Source organism: Battus philenor, unplaced genomic scaffold (assembly GCF_028537555.1).
Source record: "Battus philenor isolate CCGP_79_NKW_IND1 unplaced genomic scaffold, ilBatPhil1.0.hap1 SCAF_1, whole genome shotgun sequence".
Lineage (NCBI taxonomy): Eukaryota > Metazoa > Arthropoda > Insecta > Lepidoptera > Papilionidae > Battus > Battus philenor.
The window spans coordinates 18,426,483-18,445,002 of record NW_027181661.1 but is presented as its reverse complement, the minus strand read 5'-3'; the positions used below and the strand labels follow the sequence as shown (position 1 = coordinate 18,445,002).

At 35.1% G+C, this 18,520-nt stretch overlaps 1 protein-coding gene across 1 annotated transcript in view; it reads left to right on the top strand.

Moving 5' to 3' along the window:
* Nucleotides 1–625: 625 nt before the first annotated feature.
* AcCoAS (acetyl coenzyme A synthase) overlaps nucleotides 626–18,520 on the top strand; it is a 31,541-nt gene continuing 13,646 nt past the window's right edge. The window contains exons 1-5 of the mRNA XM_068776481.1: nucleotides 626–973; nucleotides 13,144–13,339; nucleotides 17,031–17,270; nucleotides 17,347–17,462; nucleotides 17,739–17,931. Of these exons, the coding sequence (XP_068632582.1) occupies nucleotides 672–973; nucleotides 13,144–13,339; nucleotides 17,031–17,270; nucleotides 17,347–17,462; nucleotides 17,739–17,931 (1,047 nt within the window). The 5' untranslated portion in view covers nucleotides 626–671. The remainder of the gene's footprint in view (nucleotides 974–13,143; nucleotides 13,340–17,030; nucleotides 17,271–17,346; nucleotides 17,463–17,738; nucleotides 17,932–18,520) is intronic.

Sequence of the window (18,520 nt, the reverse complement as noted above, 5' to 3'; positions counted from 1 at the left end):
GCTTAATTTTAATATTCCATGATTTCAAACAGAACTATGCAATTGTACTGAAACTAAAATTTATAGTGTTTAATTTGTAATAAATTTGAATTAGGAACATCACAACAGCTGTATTAAAGATGTCTGTTTTTATAACAGTTTTACATGTAAGGACTCATTACTTAGAAACTCCACAGTTGATCTTTTAAATGACATTTGATAAATTTTAATGAATACGTTATTATATCAACTCTGCAAATGAGTCGCCAAAGCAATTGCCATACATTTCAATCAATTATAAACTAAGGAATGCTATAAAAAGATTTAGTAATATACTTTTAAATTAAGATTTAAAAACGAGAAAAGAATTTATTGAATATATCAAAAATTGTGAAAAATAACACGTAATTATTTAACATTAATTATATTTTCGTTAATATGATGTCATCATAACGAATATATTGATCTTTTAATTATGTAAGAGACATTGGATGCGCCGTGTAGTGCTAACAATACCGAAGGGTGCCGCGCATGCGTGGTGGAGTTCACGAGTATACCGCGCATGCGCGGGCCATGCGTGCGTCACTGCGGACCGATCTGCCGGGCTAAACGTCAACCGACTTCAGTAACTGCGTAACGCCGACGCGAGTATACGTGTTACAAGTCTTCGCAGTAGCTTGCCGCGGTCAACAATGTCGCGCGTCTACAACCCATCCGACTATGTGGTGGAAAAATCACGCATCAATTCCCTACGAAAATACAAAGAGATGCATAAAAAATCACTGGAGGACCCCGAAGCGTTTTGGTCAGAAATAGCCGACGAATTTTATTGGCAGACACCATATCAACCTGGAAATTTCATGTCGTACAACTTCGATATAAGCAAAGGAAATATCTTCGTGAAGTGGATGGAGGGCGCAGTGACAAATGTATGCTTCAATTTATTAGATCGAAATGTACGAAACGGTCATGGAGATAAAATAGCATATTACTGGTGAGTCAGTCTATTCGGTCAATCACGAAATCAATAACAGCTGAGCGAATGCACCCATCTGAGACGGCGCGAAAGCTTATTGATTTTTTGCTGATCCATTTTTATATTTTTGTTAATGGTTATATAACATGTCAAATATATTAGGGACATCTTTATCAATTATTTTTTTCATGTACCATTCTCTATTGCTCATGATTTATTACCAAAAACGTTGCAGCCCTGTTATTGTTTTTAAATTTTACACTGTCTTATTTTCTTTTTTAATCTGTGGACGTTTAAAGCGCTTTATAATTAATCATTTAGATGCTTATGCGAATTTCATTCAATGCATATTTTACGATCAGGCGATTTAATTCAAATTGCACATTTTTCTTTAACATGTTTGTATGGATGTAGTTAAAAATATTACATTTTTTAAGTTAACAACGTAACAAAATGTTTCAACATCAACAATTTGCTAGTTTTAAAAGATTATAAAAGAAAAAAAACGTTCATTTATTTTTTATAATCGATGTTTTTTTTTTAAAAAAACCAAGATGGATGTCTTAAGTGACAGATAAAATAAATTACGCTTGACATATTTTTTTTTTGGTTTCACATGGAAAAGGCAATGAAACATAAATGAACAACATATTTTTAAAATCTTATTCATATGTTATTATGTTCATTTTAGTAATTGTTATTATTTTTGTTTAAACCTATAAATAAATAAATGGTGAACTAGATAGAAATTTTTAGGCTTCTGCGCATACGCCAGAGGTAAGTTTAAAGAGGTAGTGATTTTTAGTAAAGTAGAACGCAGCTATTTCCTGGGGGTTGTCATATCTGGGTCATTGGTACAAGGCCGCGTCTTCACCCTCGTATCTCTTCGATTACGTAACAATAAACAGCAATAAATTCATTTAATGCAATTAACTTTGTGTAAATATACCACTATAAAGTTAATTATTTAAATTAGATTGTAATGAGTGTGAAGTCGATTAAATGTAAGTGGAATTTTATACGTAATATCTATCTGGAATGATATTTATTTTTACATTGATATATCGAAATAATAACCATATAACGAATATGGTATCATAATATGAAAATATCTTTTTTTATTTATATTCAGAAAAATAAATCGGATAGGCAATATTTTTTTTATGAACCGGATTTTAAGTTTTTTTTTTAATTTAACTTCAAAAGTTTATATCCGATGGGGAGAATATTACGAGTAAACTTTTAGATTTCAATCTTATTCATCTATACTCGTTTTAAACTTCAATTTTTTTTTTCGAATAGAAAATGTGGAGATCCGTAGACGATATATTCATTGGATTTAAAGTTCATTCGGTGCTTTTGCAAATTCCACGGGTAAAAGAATTATGAAAATTTAATTTAAATCACTGTTTGTAACCTATTAAAAAATTTAAGTTTCTTCCGTCGAAGATTTATAAAGGTATTTTTCGAAGTATCGTCAAGTATTATTCTTTTACAGGATGATGATTATAGGTGTAAAAGTTTTGAACTGCTAAACGCTCATTTGTAGGGAAAAATCGTTGAGATAATTTTGAAATTGGAATACGATATACCAATAATTTCTGGCACTACAAAATATGCAATAACATATAGTGAGCAATGAAGAATTTTAATATGTAATAATCACGATTTTGAAATCGATTTTTCTTACGTAATAATTACGTTGTTTATTTTTGGATAGGGTGTATCATATAGTTGGAACAAATGAGCCATACATTCACCCTACTAAAGATATAACTATATACTATCTACCTAAACATATTTTCTGCATCCAGAGAAATAATGAATGTAACTGACCAAGTCCATGAGTGAGCTTTTTTATTATTTACAGACATTACCATCCGTGCTTTTGTTTTTATAATTACGTTTAATATTACCAAACTTTTTGCTCGCGTATCTTAATGTCAGTGTTTATTAAGTCTCTTAATTTATTTTAACAACGCTATAACAATGTCGTTTTTAACATTACGTTTCGTGTGACTACTTCCTCATCCCTACACCATATTGCCATCATCAGGTTGTGTTCCGGTATGTGTGCGGTGATTTCCGTATCCGCCGCATAAATAATCTTTTTAGGTTATTATGAAGATGTCTATGCTAACCTAGTACAACGTTTAACTTGTGTTAAGATTTTTTTTATAGACTCACAGCCATGAATATATACAAATCTTTTAAACAACTAATTAGTAAATGTCTCTTTTGTTATGGTTTTTATCACCAATCGTGTCACCGGTTTTGAGAATATTTTGTATCTGTATTTAATTTAAAATATTTCTATATTTCCGCAATCATGTATTGAAGAAAATGATGGGAAAACAATGATCTCAGATGAAGGCAGATGTTAGATATACACAGCTTTCGACCGTTCTTATTGGAAATCTATGGAGGTGGGGAGGATTTTTGAGTTATTTGGTCAGATAACTAGGAAAGACGGTGATGACTCAGAAATATTTCAAGTTAAGTTAATACTGCAGCAGTGGACGGAGACCACGAGACCGCAGACCATTACGTGATCCGATCAAGTCCGAACCACGGGCGATACAACAGTATCGGTAACAACGCATCGCCCGGCACAGATAATGTAACAAGAGAGACGAATTTTCATCATAATCCCTAAGGATTATTAACAACTAATTGTTGGGTATACGACGCAAGTAGGGGGAGGCTTAATGCAGCTGAATTGATATATAAAACCACTACGTGTGCGTTGAATTTATTTCGGAAAGACCAATTATAGCCTGACCGGAACAGCTGTACCGCTGCGCAAAAAAATATTCAATAATTATTTTTTAAATTAAATATCGTTGCATATTTATCGACAGAGAAACATAGTTACACATATGTAAAATATTACAATAATAGACATGGAAATTATTTGTATATTGCTCGGTGTTATGGAGTTTCGCTGCGAGATCGAATCAGAAATTCACCCACAAAGTCACAGACGTAGCTCGGTGAATTGCTCGACTAAATTGATAGAAGGTGGAATGCAACCATTTGGGTAACCGCAAGGTTTTAGAGTGACAGCCAGGAGGCTGTAGACGCGGAGTGGCCAGGTCCTCATGTGGACAATATGATCAAGTTCGTGCGAAGTCGTGACCGGATGTGACGCCTACCGGCCAACATGAATGAATCGCATACATTCACCTCTATTAACATAAGTATTTCCGACCTTGTCAATGATTCCAATGTTACAGTTGAACAATCTCACAATCGCGTCTACTGCAAATCTTAATAATGATCTTGTGATTGGCTGCAAGCGAGGTTGATATAAACGATTAATGTACAATAAGTTTCAAATGTAAAACAATTATATTTTATAGTGTATCGCTTGTCTTTCAAAGGGAAACATCTGAATTTATTATCTTCTCGTTGATGTTTGAAACCTTTTTACTTTTTTATCAACTTATGAAGGCCCACTGCAAGGCATAAGCCTACCCTAAAGATGTCGTCGACCGATGTCATTGGTCTACCTAGTGAGGGGTCCCCGTGTCTACCATCTTGTGGTCTACTTGCATCCACCGCTGGTCATAGACATTCCATATGGATTTCCTAGAACTATTGGAAGCGACCTGTACTTAACGTTTTGAGGGTGAGTGATTTAACATACTGTGGGTCAGTGATCACCACTTCAGAATTTCAAGGTATCAGCGGTCTTCTGTGGATTATATATTCTGCCCACTGTCACTTAATTTTTTTTTAAGTTACTTTCTATGCTGGCAATTTTTTTTAAATAAATGTATCAGATAATTATGATGATTAAATACAGTATAAAGTATATAGTATATAATGTATTATTTAATACATTGTATCGACAGTAATAATGTTTTATCAAAGTCACTTTTTTAATTCCAATTGCTTGGCTTTGGCTTGAAATTTTCATTGCTACATTTAAATTTTAAAAACATCGTTGTTATAAATCAAATAATTATTTTTTAACAATGTAAAGTTATAAACATATTTGCCGTTTTTGTAGATTAGACACACTAATCAAACGCCATGTCCTGGTGTTGTGGTATTTTAGACAGGTTGTTTTGAAAATTACCGAACGTCGCCTATCTCAGTTGAATGAATTTATTTACATTAAGAGAAAAGCATTGCTTAGTTTTACCATTCGAAGGTGACATTGAGGACGGCCCTTCAACTTATATATATATTCGCCATAGGAGATGGTGCACTCCCTGAGTAGGAGTCTTTATTCTGAGAAAAATATCCCGAAACGGAGAAACAACCTGTACCTACTGACCTGACTCTGTGTTTGGCACTAATCGGTGTAACATAACTCCTGAAGATGCCCCGTGGAGGGGTGAAACGCGTGTTGAGTGATTTGACGGTGGCGGTTGTGTGATTCGCATTGTTTGCCGCATACGCATTTATCAGCGGACATGCGGGCGGTGCACTTTGTTGCACGACTACCACTGCATGTGCGGAAGTGGCTAAATATTGATTCTTTTCTTATTTATTGCACAGTAACGCAAAAACAAAAAAAAAACTATTGTAAAATTAAATAGACATACACATGATAACATATCTTAATTGTTCCGAACACTGGAATGAATATGCGTATGCTGCGATGCATTCTGAACACTGAAACCGATAGACGTGGAGACCTAAAGGTCATCAGGACATAGTTAAAGACGCTGGAAGTCGTTGGAAGCCGCCGGAAGTCGCCGGAAGTCACCGCAAGTCGCTAGCGCAAGACCAGTATCGTGGCGATCTTTAAGGGAGTCTTGTATATTGCAGTCAGCGTCGTTGAATTATAGTCTTTTATAAACAATACAAATATACTTTTCCATTAACGCCGAGAAAATGCAAAGTGAAACAAGGCGACGGTGACATTTCGCCTTGTTCTTATTTCTAACAAGTACTTAGGCTGTAGACACACTTGTTAAACTGAGGCCGTCCAGTTTTACCGATCCTTGTACGACTAACGTAAATGATGAAAATTATGACCTAAATACAGGATGATTGATTCTATATGTGTAAGCTTCTAAAAGTAGTGAATGTACAGCTGATTTATTTTTGGCTTCCGATTTCAGGGACCCCTCTTTCACCCCCACTTGGAATAGATACTTTGTTTATGGAGGTTAAACAATTTTTATATTATTTTCTCTCATGCGCTATACATTGACCTCTTTAAAACTTTTTAACCTGTACCCAATCACCCTGTATACACATTTATGTCTTATACTTAACTGTCTGTGTAGAAATGTTACTGTTTACATTTACTGGAATTTATAGGTTGCGAAATAAATGGCAAGGCTTTCATTATAATCATTTATAACCTCTCAGTAGTTTCGATGCAGTCTTTCGAAATTTTCTGTAATATTTAAACTAAAGGCTCTAGAGAAAAGTTTGGTGTAGAAAAATTGACATATATGTAGTCAAAAGAAGTAAGGTGAATTTGTTTATAAAAGGTAAATTCTTTATTTATTCTACCAAATCAATATCATACCCTTCGAAGTAATCCCATTCGGACAAAACATACTTTTGCCAAGGCTTTTTCCAGTCCTCTAAATTGTCAGAATTGTCTCTTCCGGTATAGCCTTCAAGATTGCTTTTAGATTCGGTTTTTATCTCCTCAATAGTGTTAAAACGTCGTCCCCGTATTGACTTTTTGAGTTTGCTGAATATCCAGAAGTTGCACGGAGACAAATCAGACGATATCAGTAGAGTTTGAAAAAAACTATGCAATATGACATCGACCAATCAAGACTTGACGCATTTGAGAAAAAACATATTTCAAAACGGTTTGGTCTGAGACAAATGATATTCCAACTTTTGATAAACAGACAGTCCTACTAACCTAGGAAAAAAATTAAGTGTTTTAAATGACAATTTTACTATACCTTTTGATCACAGTAACACATAACAGATTTACATTTACATACCAACTCATCACCGTATCCCCGTAATTGTAAACCTTAAAGACTTGAAATTTAGTATAAATGCTCATTGTGCTATGTATATATCAGCTAAGAAAAGATTTTACGAAATTAGACTCGCAAGTAAGGTTTTTCTCTATTGCAATGTATAAAATAAAAGTGACCCAAAAAAACCCGTTATGTGTTTATCGTGGGCACTCAGATGACCACAGCGCGTTTGTAACCCTCGTAGATCTACGTGATGTTTATAGTTTCTATTGAACTGTTTTGGCATTTTTATTATGAGGTTCAAAGGTGACCACCATCATATATAGATATGCCTAGGCCCATAGGCCTTTATAGATCACTAAAAACATCTATAGGAAGCTGTCTATATTAAACACTTTCTGATTATACTAAAATGGTTGTATGATCATGTTGTAGAAGCACATCTTATGCTTCGCTTGCTAGTATGTGATACACAATGATACACATTTTGCTGCTTGTAACAATCTGTTATTATATATAGCAGCAGGAATAATTTAAATACGTATTTGTTCACCATCAAATATCGGATCATCATCGGATTTGTTAGAACATAACCTTGATTAATTGCCATAGAGTTTGTTTTTATAATGTTTAGGCTTTTAATATTGCAGTGTTAGACCTGAGCGTGTTTGAAATACTGGTCGTATAGAAAATGTGTAAATAAAAAGAACAATGACACTGGAGTTTTCTAAGCAGTCTATGGGAAACTTTTTCCCGGTTCCTTTTGTTTCTTCGATATTGCAGTTACGCACACATACGAGTAGCTAGCGCCTTTCGTACAGTATCGGAAGATACGGCATGCGTGATAGCGGGTATGGTTCCTGTTGCGCTTCTTGCAGACGAAAGGACGAATCTGTACCGAAGCAAAAAATGCAGCTTAGGCCCAACTTCAGCTGAACTTCGAACCCAGGGAAGACTGAAAAGCTTGCAACAGTGGCAATCGTGACGGGATAAGTCGACGAAAGAAAAATGGATGCGTAAGCTAATACCTGACCTGGAGCCATGGGTGAACCGGGATCATGGAGAGTTGAACTACTACCTGACTCAGATGATATCCGGCCACGGCTGTTACCGAGCGTGGAGGTACGCTCTATATGTTCAAATACTAAGATTCCCCTGGCTGTCCTAATTGTGTCGGAATGATTGAAGATGCAGAGCACGTCTATTTCGTTTGCCCCCTATTTAACGAAGCCAGGAGGTCTTGGGAAGAAGGTGTAGGATGCAAAATCTATCCTGAAACTCTGATAGCTACAATGCTATCCTCACCTTCGGTCTTGGAACTTACCAGCGCGTGCTCTACGACCGCGATGAAGGACTTGCGAAAAATAGAGCAGGAGCGGAGGAAGCTGGCCTGAACAGCCACTTTATCAGAGAAAGCTGCGGCTAAATCCCCCCTGCGAAGTAATGCCTGGCGGCCATGCCGTGGGGACCAGGGATACCGAAGAGAGAGGATTGTTTTTAGTCGGTATTGACGCCTAGATCGAGTTCGACATACGGGGCACCACCATCAGGCCCTATGATACGTAAACATATTTTTAAACCTCCTCCAAAAAAAAACACACACACATATATATATATAGTGACGTCATAGTCTTACAGCTCGAATTAAGACTTCAATGAGTCCTTTTTTATTATACTCCCCTACCATGTGTGATAATGTTTATCATTCGTACTACTATCTTCAGTTCACATTACTTTTCATTCCTGCTCATACTTCTCCCTACATACATAGCTTTTTCTCCTGGATTCTGCATTCACATCTTTTGTTTCATGGCCCCGAGTTTGGAGCATCTCGAACTCCCGTACTATGTGTGAAGTGCAGATCTTTTTTAAAATAATATTTTTTTACGTAATCTTTAATTTTCATGCTAAGGATGCAACATTCTTAATGTTTACTATTCATTCTCCTTTCTTCACTTCACTTATTTCGCTTTCTGACCTGGATACTAGATTTACATTTATTCATTTTATTACTTTATTTCTGAGGTTTTTTACATTAATCTGAATGTTCATTTTTGTTAATATCTACTATTTTTTTATTCTTTTTCTTACTGGCTCTATCAGATATTAACCTATGAGCATGTAAGCATCTTAGTAGCATCATAATCTGGTAAAATATGCTATTTAAGGGCCTACCGAACAGAGGCTTCTAGGCAATCCCTCACCACCATTTCAGCCGTGTGACCTCCAATATTTAACATAGAACTCTTCTGTAGGCTTCGAATAAGACCAGTAGGAAGAGGCTTTATTCAGCGTCTTTCGACGGCCTTATCGTGGTAGACTGTTCATTTTGTGTGCTTACATTCTTCTTTCCAGAACCTTCCTTGAACCTTATGTGGCCTTTTAATGCCGTGAAATATCTGATGTTATATTCCAGAATGTTCCCGAATGACCCTTTAATTTAATAATTAAAATGTAAAAAGATTAAGGCGCCTTCACCACTAAATCTGATAAAAACAAATGATGATGAAGTGGTGATGTCATACCGTTACAGTTAATACATGTATCTATATTAAGTTTTTAACGTCCAATCACCTCACGAAGAGACTAGAAACCTCTCCAGTCGATAGACCATTACTGAGATCATCTGAGTGACACATTCAATGGTCCAGTTCAAATGACTACATAAGACGTTCTTATACGATGAAAGCGTTCATTCATTCGCTCATTCGTTATCCTTGAACTTCATATTTCTTATCTTTGTCGTCTGTGTTGATTTGTAATACTCGCTGCAAGATTTACAAAATTATTTAACTTTCCTTCACCATACGTTGTTTCGGCGCAATAGAATCACGATTTACCAGCCTATATATTTCCACGAGCATAAAAATAAACTTTATTAATGTTACAATGTATTAAATAATTAATTGAATTACATTTTGTGATACACGCTTTAGTGTGAGGTCGAATCAAAAATGAGGTCCGCAGAAGAACTAATGTCACTGAGGTTAGCTAGAAGAATTGCTTGTTAAATGTGGCAACAGGCAGGGCACGACCATTGGGGAACCGCGAGGCTTTAGAGATACAGCCAGGAGGCTGTACACGCGGAGTAGTCAGGTCCTGACCGGACGTGACGCCTACCGGCCAACATGAATGAATTGCACACATTCACCTCTATTAACATAATTATTTCCGGCTTTACTTACTTACTTTATTTACAATTGAACAATCTTAATAAAGATCTATACGAGAGAGGAGAATGCAAATATTAAATTCATAATTAAAAAAATCATTGTAAAATAAAGTCCCTATTCTAAAACACGATAAGGTGAACGAAATCTACCAGCCCATCCGGGAATCTCTAAGGGTGGTTTATGTTCTACTATGGTCGTCATAAAGCTGAAATGACAATAATTAGTTTGAATTAAAATTAAAAAACATTACGTCATTTTAATTTACCATAAAGATCACTTTTAATTATAAAATTCTCTCAATTAATTTGCAGAGTTGTTAAAAGGGTTTTATTAAATATATTAGCTGTAAAATAACGTAATTGTCAACACGTATACTAAGTGATCATTCGTGTAATGTACAGTAAAAACAATTAAAGTAAGGTCATATAGACCATGAATATGTCTTTTTTTGTCTACCCCTCTGTGATCGAGTCACGCGCGAAGTTTTTGCTACATTTCGAATGAAGTCATTTCCGCTAGAAGTTTATGACACCGGTAAATATCTTTAAAAAAGTTTTATTTAAATATCTTACCGTATATATCGCGCAGCAGCCAAAGGTTTTTTTAGGATTTTTTGTTTTTAAAATTCGAATTATTGCAAATAAAATTATTTATTGTTAACTATCTATCCCTGTATACTAAAAAAAAAAATGATTTGTCTGTCGCATTTGTATTTGTTCGACGAACAACATACACCCTCGGACTGTGTAACAGTGTCTATCATGTTTCGTGACGAGACTCGTGATGCGATAGCAAGGTTCATCGATGTGAATACGGCAACCGCCACACAGACACCGGCGCACAACCTGAGGATACCAATATGGAGTAGGCATGAGAAAGAGCTCGCACGAAACGTAATCTTAAAAACATTTTTAGTGTCGTTCGAAATAATGAATGCACCATTGATGGTACCTTACTAAACACTGTAACATGGAATATATTAGGGGTGACCGGAAAGTAATGTCGCTTTCTTAAGTTAAATTCACACGACTACATTCAAGTGTTTATTTCTAATCAACAATATATTAACCTTCGTTATCAACAACCTTTTGTCATCTAGTATACAAAATCAATGCCGGAGCGGTAACAAATCAATCGGGTTTTCTGTATATGTCGACAGAAACGACATTTCTTTCCGGTACCACTAATATATTTTAAAAATAAAAAAGCCTAACGCATTCCAATTTTAAAATAAATTGAAGTTAAATATTTCAGAATAATCACTTTATACAGTAGGTCAATGAATATACATGTATTTTCTTATATAGTTGTAATTGCTCACAAATGAGCTAAACAATTATATAATGAAAAAATTACTTGGCACTTTATAAAACGTAAATTATTAATTATAAATTCCGCCGAAACCAAATCGATGTCGCTATGTAAATTTAGGAAATTATTGGGACACTGTCAGTCTAAAATTAAACGACTTCGCAACCAGATCGCACGTCGTCCTTGTCTATAAAGCCATTGGTTGTTATCACCACACACCACACGCTTCAGACATTCACAACTCTTCGCTAACACAACCTCAACAGTAGTGTACGATGTTCAAAAGCCAAGCAAAACACCCTCCACCACCCGACGCCGCCGTCGCGAACAGCGTTGACTATACGAGATATGTTCAGTATCATTCCTTAAGCTGCAGAGTGGTCCACGCTTCCCTCCAATCTTCACTCCACACTACACAAAAGGCAACACATACTCTACCAAGAAAGCCTCGTCTTAACTGCCTTATTTCCCATCAGAGTATTTAAAGCAGGTTCGGAAACTTCAGTATAGTTTACTGACCCATCCGTTCCGTGAACTGATTTCTGAAAACGCTGTAAAAGCCTTAGGACTATCAGCACAAACATCTCTGAAACAATGCAATGAAATAGAAGCAGATTTTCTTCCTTTTACTTAACGACGACAGAGTTACTTCTACCACTTGATTTCTTTGCCTCTTCGTTTTAATAGCTTCTCATACTTCCCCTGTCTTGCGTACACAAGGACTATTTTTACAAAATATATATTTTTCATAATATCATTTGCATTCACATTTTTTTTCCTTCTCAATTTCATTAATTCAATCATCTCTTATTCTTCTACAAATTATTTAATTCCTCTCATTTTTATCTGTTTACATTTTGTTCTGTAGTGCTATATTTTTATTACTTTGTTAACTTTGTTGTTACATTTACATTAATATATAATTTAATTTTTAATTTTTTTTTTTAAATCGTAAATTTTGACAAATCTTATTAGTACTTGTATTTTTTGCCTAATTATAATGACCTTTCTAGTGAGCCTTCTGCATTACTCTATAAATGTCCCGCGACTCTCCTCGTTGTCCATAAGTGATGCGATGTTCCTTTCTTCGTGCCCTTACTACAACCGAAACTGACAACCTATTTTTAGCGCGCCAAATACGTGGCAGCCGGTGATTTTGTGCGCAGTTGTTCCATGATCAACTGAGTTTTGAAACCTTAAACTTATAAATTCTTGTTATACAATATAGCTGTTAATTGGTAGTTTGTGCAATCATGGAGTTAAAATATTATAATAGTATATATCAAAGCTATAGTCAAAGCTTCCTCTTGGACACGTCTGATACAATCACACCACAGGGCATCTAAATAACATAATATTCACTACCATTCTACACTATATAGCTACCGAAGACGCTGTACCTCGCCTTAGCGGCAAAACGGAGGAAGGGGAGGAGTATCGACGTTCAATTCCGTATGTACACTGTCATAGTTCGCAGCGGCGCTATTTTCTCCTCAGCCACCACCTCGCCGCACATTCCTAAGGCGCGGTAAAGCTTTTTCTGTAGGATTATCCCTAATGTCTAATTTCGCAAACATTTGCCGAAATAAGCACATTTAATTTTTATACTCTCATACTTGACATCCATTGCAATGTTGTTTTCAGCGTCCATTGGACATAGTCCACCCCCATAGGTTCCTAAAACGACCTGATGTGACCTATATCCAACTTCTTCCTTCATTAATGAGGTCGTATGTCCAGTTTGTAACTGGCCTATAAATAAAAAAATAATAAACTTTATTATTGTTCACAGGGAAGGCAACTGTCCCGATGACTACAGCAGAATCACGTACAGGAAGCTGATGGACCTCGTCTGCCAGTTCGCGAACGCTTTGCGAGAGAACGGAATAAGGAAGGGTGATCGCGTCTCCGTGTACATGCCGATGATATTAGAAACAGTCGTCTGCATGTTGGCGTGTGCTAGAATCGGCGCAGTGCACTCCGTAGTGGTAAGTTCATGTAATTAATTTCTTTATCAGTGTTGCCATTTTAAACTGTATTATATCATTTAATATAGTATGATTAGTGTAGATTGTCGATATACTAAACTAGAAGTTTTCAGAAGTTATTTGTCATATATATAAACACTGAATATATAGCTGGAACATGTGAATCTCTAGCGTATTCCTAAAAGTAGTCAAAAATGCAAGTCACGTTCTTTTATTTATATAAGGCCTCTTTAAATCCTTAATTAAGAAGAAAGAGACATTTAAATACATTTACAGTTATAGTTCGAATTTTGTATTACAATATTGACTAAAATCAAAATTAATACTACTTAAATTATATGTGAGCGTTAAATTATACAGAAAAATAAATAAAATAAATTAAGATTACTCGTCTAGATCTGGCGCAGTTTATTCTCTGGTAGTCATGCATTTGACCCTTCGTTTTCGTTAGCCTTGATCTGCCCAGGCTGCCCTTATGTCTTAGGACAAATGTACATATGTCCGGAAAAGACTCAAGCTACATTCTATCGAATTCCTCTTAAAATACAGTTCAAAATACTTTGCATTTTAATCTAGATATACTGCAGATTATATACAACAACTTAGCGTTAAAAATTCAAAGATTTGTTACCAAATAAAAAATACAGAGTGCTGGCACTATAGAGTATGCGACTGGCAAACCTTTGGCATACGGGAGATTAATAGCGTTAGTGGTATTGGCTTAGTTAGATATGTGGTAAATACCAAATAATATGTTGAACTGATCACATAAGTGTTGGTTATTTTTTTTTCGTTATATGACAATTATCATATAGTCTCCGAGCTTTTTTTACCGCACCGACGTCAGGACATTTGCCTCACATCGAGCTCTCGTCGAGCACGATCTACCGAACATTCATCACGCTTATATTCATGACACGGCCGCCCGCCTAACCCGAGTTCAAGCTTGGGCGGATTCGAGAGGCCCGTGTCGCTCCCGACCGCCGAGTAGTCCTCGCTTCGCACAACTTACACTACACCTCATTCACTACACTATACACCTACACGAGTATAGGCCCTCTTTGTATAGACGCACATACATCGTTGTAACTGGGATAGGATCAACCAGCGTAAATATTTATTCCGCGTACCTCCTATTGCTACGGACTCTATTTAGATGAAGCTGCACAAAGCCTAAATCGGGTAGCAGCACAACTTCAAACACATCAAATGCAATTAGCTTTTTAAAATAATATCTAACTGTATTGATATGTGAAATCAAATAAACTTTTTAAATTCATAGATCATATAATTTCGAGGATCCTTACATGTTGTGAACCATTTTTTTCACGAACGTAAACCGAGTGACCTGGACCACTTTGTAAAACATTGGTCTAGATCAGGGATGAACAACACGCGGATCGCTTGCGGCCTGTTAAACATGCTTTCCTATACAGAAATAAAAAATAAATAAAAAAATAGAATTTGTTTTATCGATTATCTCCCATCAATATATTGTTATAAGATTAATTATAATAAAATGTCAGTGTATTCTTAACCGAAATAATTAAAAATGATCATCGATCAAGACTAAGTGATGTACGATTAGAAAGCTGCAAATACACAAGCTTGTTTCGAAAAAAGATTTCCTTACTTCTCATTACTTTCAAGTAATTATAATAAATTTTCTTTTCTTTTCTTGTTTGCTTTTACATTTCGCATTAAAATTTGTAACTTTATGTGCGGTCTGCTAATAAATTCTCAGATTTTAATTGGCCCGTTAATTAAAAAGGTTGCTTACCCCTGCTATAGATATGTTTTTCTAATTAAATAAAAACGAATTACCAAATATGTTGCTGTTGCCAAGCACAAAACTAGAGATCTGTTTGATCAATTTAGCTATTTCTTTTACATTTCTCTTAAGAAGGAACGAAAGAAAATAAACATTGAAAACAATAATTTACTTTTTATTTGAATATAAAAACCACAGAGTAAAACTATCAGTCTATGTTTTAAAGTTTTATGTCATTCAATAATAACATATTTTGTATTTCGGTCTGAACATTGCCTTATTGGAATTCACAAATTAGTCTTTATCTTAACTACGTTTACGTAACTTAGCTCGAAGGCAAGAAGGAAAAACTCCTAAATGATATAATAAGATTTATTTAATTTATTCAATGATCTTAAGTTATAATAAATAATTAAAATAAAAAAAAATTGAATAGCTAGGGACAGGTGTGTTAATATACTCTGTGGCTTGATAAGAAAGGTATTGCCCGTAACAATGGTAATAAAATATCACGTTTACATCACGCGAAATAAAACAGCTTATCGAATATAAAAAAAGAATAACGAATTAAATACTCTTTGGTTTCCATTTATTAATTATAATTGTAATGTAACATGTGATGTCTATATGCGCGTCTTCGCGTGCGAATAGTGCAATTGGGTCAAAGTTAATGCGATTCCGATATCTAAGTAACTTGTTTGTAAACTACACGAACTATTATCGATAGTAAATAAACATGTTTTAAAATGATAAATATTAATCGATATATGTTGAGGCATGAAAATTTGACACAATAAAAACAGTTCGGTTTCTTTACGTTTGAAAAAAGAATCATAGTATACATTTAATACAAATACAGTCAAATGTCGAACTTTTTTTCAGATTGATCAGAACTGTTCCATATTCAATTTTCGATTCTTCGAACTCGAATTCAAAATTCAATTTTTTTTTATCTAAATTAAAACTTACGCTTAATCCAACTTTGTGTTATGAAGTGCAATGTTTTTTTAGCACGTAACAAAAATATATCAACTTGTTTATTTTTTTAAAACATAACCCTTTTAATGTCATTAAAATCAGCCAGGTACAAATATTACATTCAAAGAGATTTTAATAAAAATTAAAAAATACTATTTGCGAAAACACCTTTTCCCCTATTATTTAAGATATTTTATCAAGTTCACATCTTTAAATATCGATCTCTTTTTTATTCTTGAAATATTATAAAACGGATTATACGTACTTTACCTTTTAAAACATCAGTTTTTACTTTATGTTGGATGAAGAGTAGTTTATTTCTGATTTAGAAATACCACTGTTCATCATTTAATATGTAATAATATAAACAACACTGTATTGTAGTTAAAAAAGACTCTGAGGAAATTTTTAGGTGTATATAAGATCTCTTGTCATTAGTAAAAATGGTTATTAAACTGCTACCGATACCGCTGTACCGCGCTTTAGGAAAACACTGTGGGAGCTGAGAGATAAAGAGCATACTATGGCGAGCTCTGACAGCTCTACTATACTCACTCAACACTCTCTCTTCTCTCGCACATAAGAAGCGATATAGCGGTTTCGGAAAAGATTCCCAGGACCTTGAACTGTATCCAGTTATATCCACAATTCGTTACTCCGAAGTTACTTCGCCATTCTTATTGTGTCAACAACATTATATAACTTCCTCATTATATTGGCTGCGTACATCACTTACTCAATTACTTTACACTCATACGCCTCGTAATAATGTCGGACGTGACAATAAGATAAAAATTTTGTATTATATAATTGTGTGGTTATACAAATAACTACTTATGGTGTTTTTGAATAACGGAAAACGCTAGATGTCCGCTTCCAATCCTTTCTATTGGGAATGTTCGAAAGAGACTCAAGTGACAATGATTCTTTTTATTTTCTTAGTTCGCTGGATTCTCATCCGATTCTTTGGCTGAGCGCATGTCGGACTGCAAAGCGAAGATCCTCGTCACCTCGGACGGCGCATGGCGCGGCGAGAAACTCTTGGAGCTGAAGAGAATTTGCGACGAAGCCATGGGAAAGGCCAAGACGAAGTACAACCACACTGTCAACATGTGTATTGTCGTCTCCCATTTGGCGAGAGTGACTCCATGTGGTAAACTGCCTGATGATATCGCTAGCCTTGTGAGTATAGAAAACAATAATCTTTTCCATCAATATCAAACAAATCAATTAGGTTGACAATATATATTTCTTTTAGTACAACTGGAATGGAGAAAGAGACGTTTGGTGGCATGAGTTGGTTGACGGCCAATCTACAATCTGTCCTCCTGAATGGATGAACGCTGAAGATCCTCTTTTCATGCTGTACACTAGGTAAACTGTCATTTGTAACTTTTTTTTTCTGGGAGTGTCAAATGTCAAAGATCGCACACATATTATGCCTGACGTTAAATGACATTGGCATAAAAACTTTTTAAAAATTTATTATTTAAATATTTACTTACATTTATATTTTTGTGGTAATAATTATTAATTGCAATCTTATATTCACACTTCGTGATTTAATTATATAGGACTATGAACAGTGGTCATAAAAAAGTTTCCGTAGAATTTAGTTTAGTTAACTTGTTGATAAAACTTTGTGTGTAGTGGTTCCACTGGAAAACCGAAAGGTGTGTTGCATACTACCGCCGGGTATCTCCTCTACGCTACCGCTACCTTCCGCTACGTGTTCGACTACCGCGACAAGGATATCTACTGGTGCACCGCTGACGTCGGATGGATCACTGGTCATACATACGTGGTGTATGCTCCATTGGCCAACGCCGCCACTTCTGTGATGGTGAGTTTCTTTTACAACTTGATCATGGGATTTTAAAGTTTTTTTTTGCTATTTTTCGATACTTAAACTGTCTCTTTGACTACTTATATTAGCGTATCGTAGATTTAGTCAGATTAATTCAAGCAACTCTTACTTGAGACCTCGATAAGTACTTCAAACTCTTGGATGCTGTGGCAGATGTAGCCCAGAACAAGTCAGCTCAAATTGTACGACCACAGAATTCACGATACCGTCGATAACTACGCATGTCAATAAAGGAGAATTAAAAAACTTGCTGGAATCATAAACGCTACTAGCACTTGCATTTGTTTTAGTCTCCGTTTTTGGGCGCCATTACACACACCACAAAAAATTATAATTTTATTAGAATTCGCATCTTTTATCCTTCTCATTTAATTTGTATGAAAGTATAGTTTACGCGAGTCATAAGTTATATCTTTTATATATAAATGTTAACTATATTTAATCTATAATAAATAGAACGCTTGTGACAGCTGGCAGAAGAAAGATCCTTATCAAATAGCGGCAAACCTTCTACCAACGCACGTTCAGTAAACACGAAAAAACATTATAAGGAAAAAACCCTAGC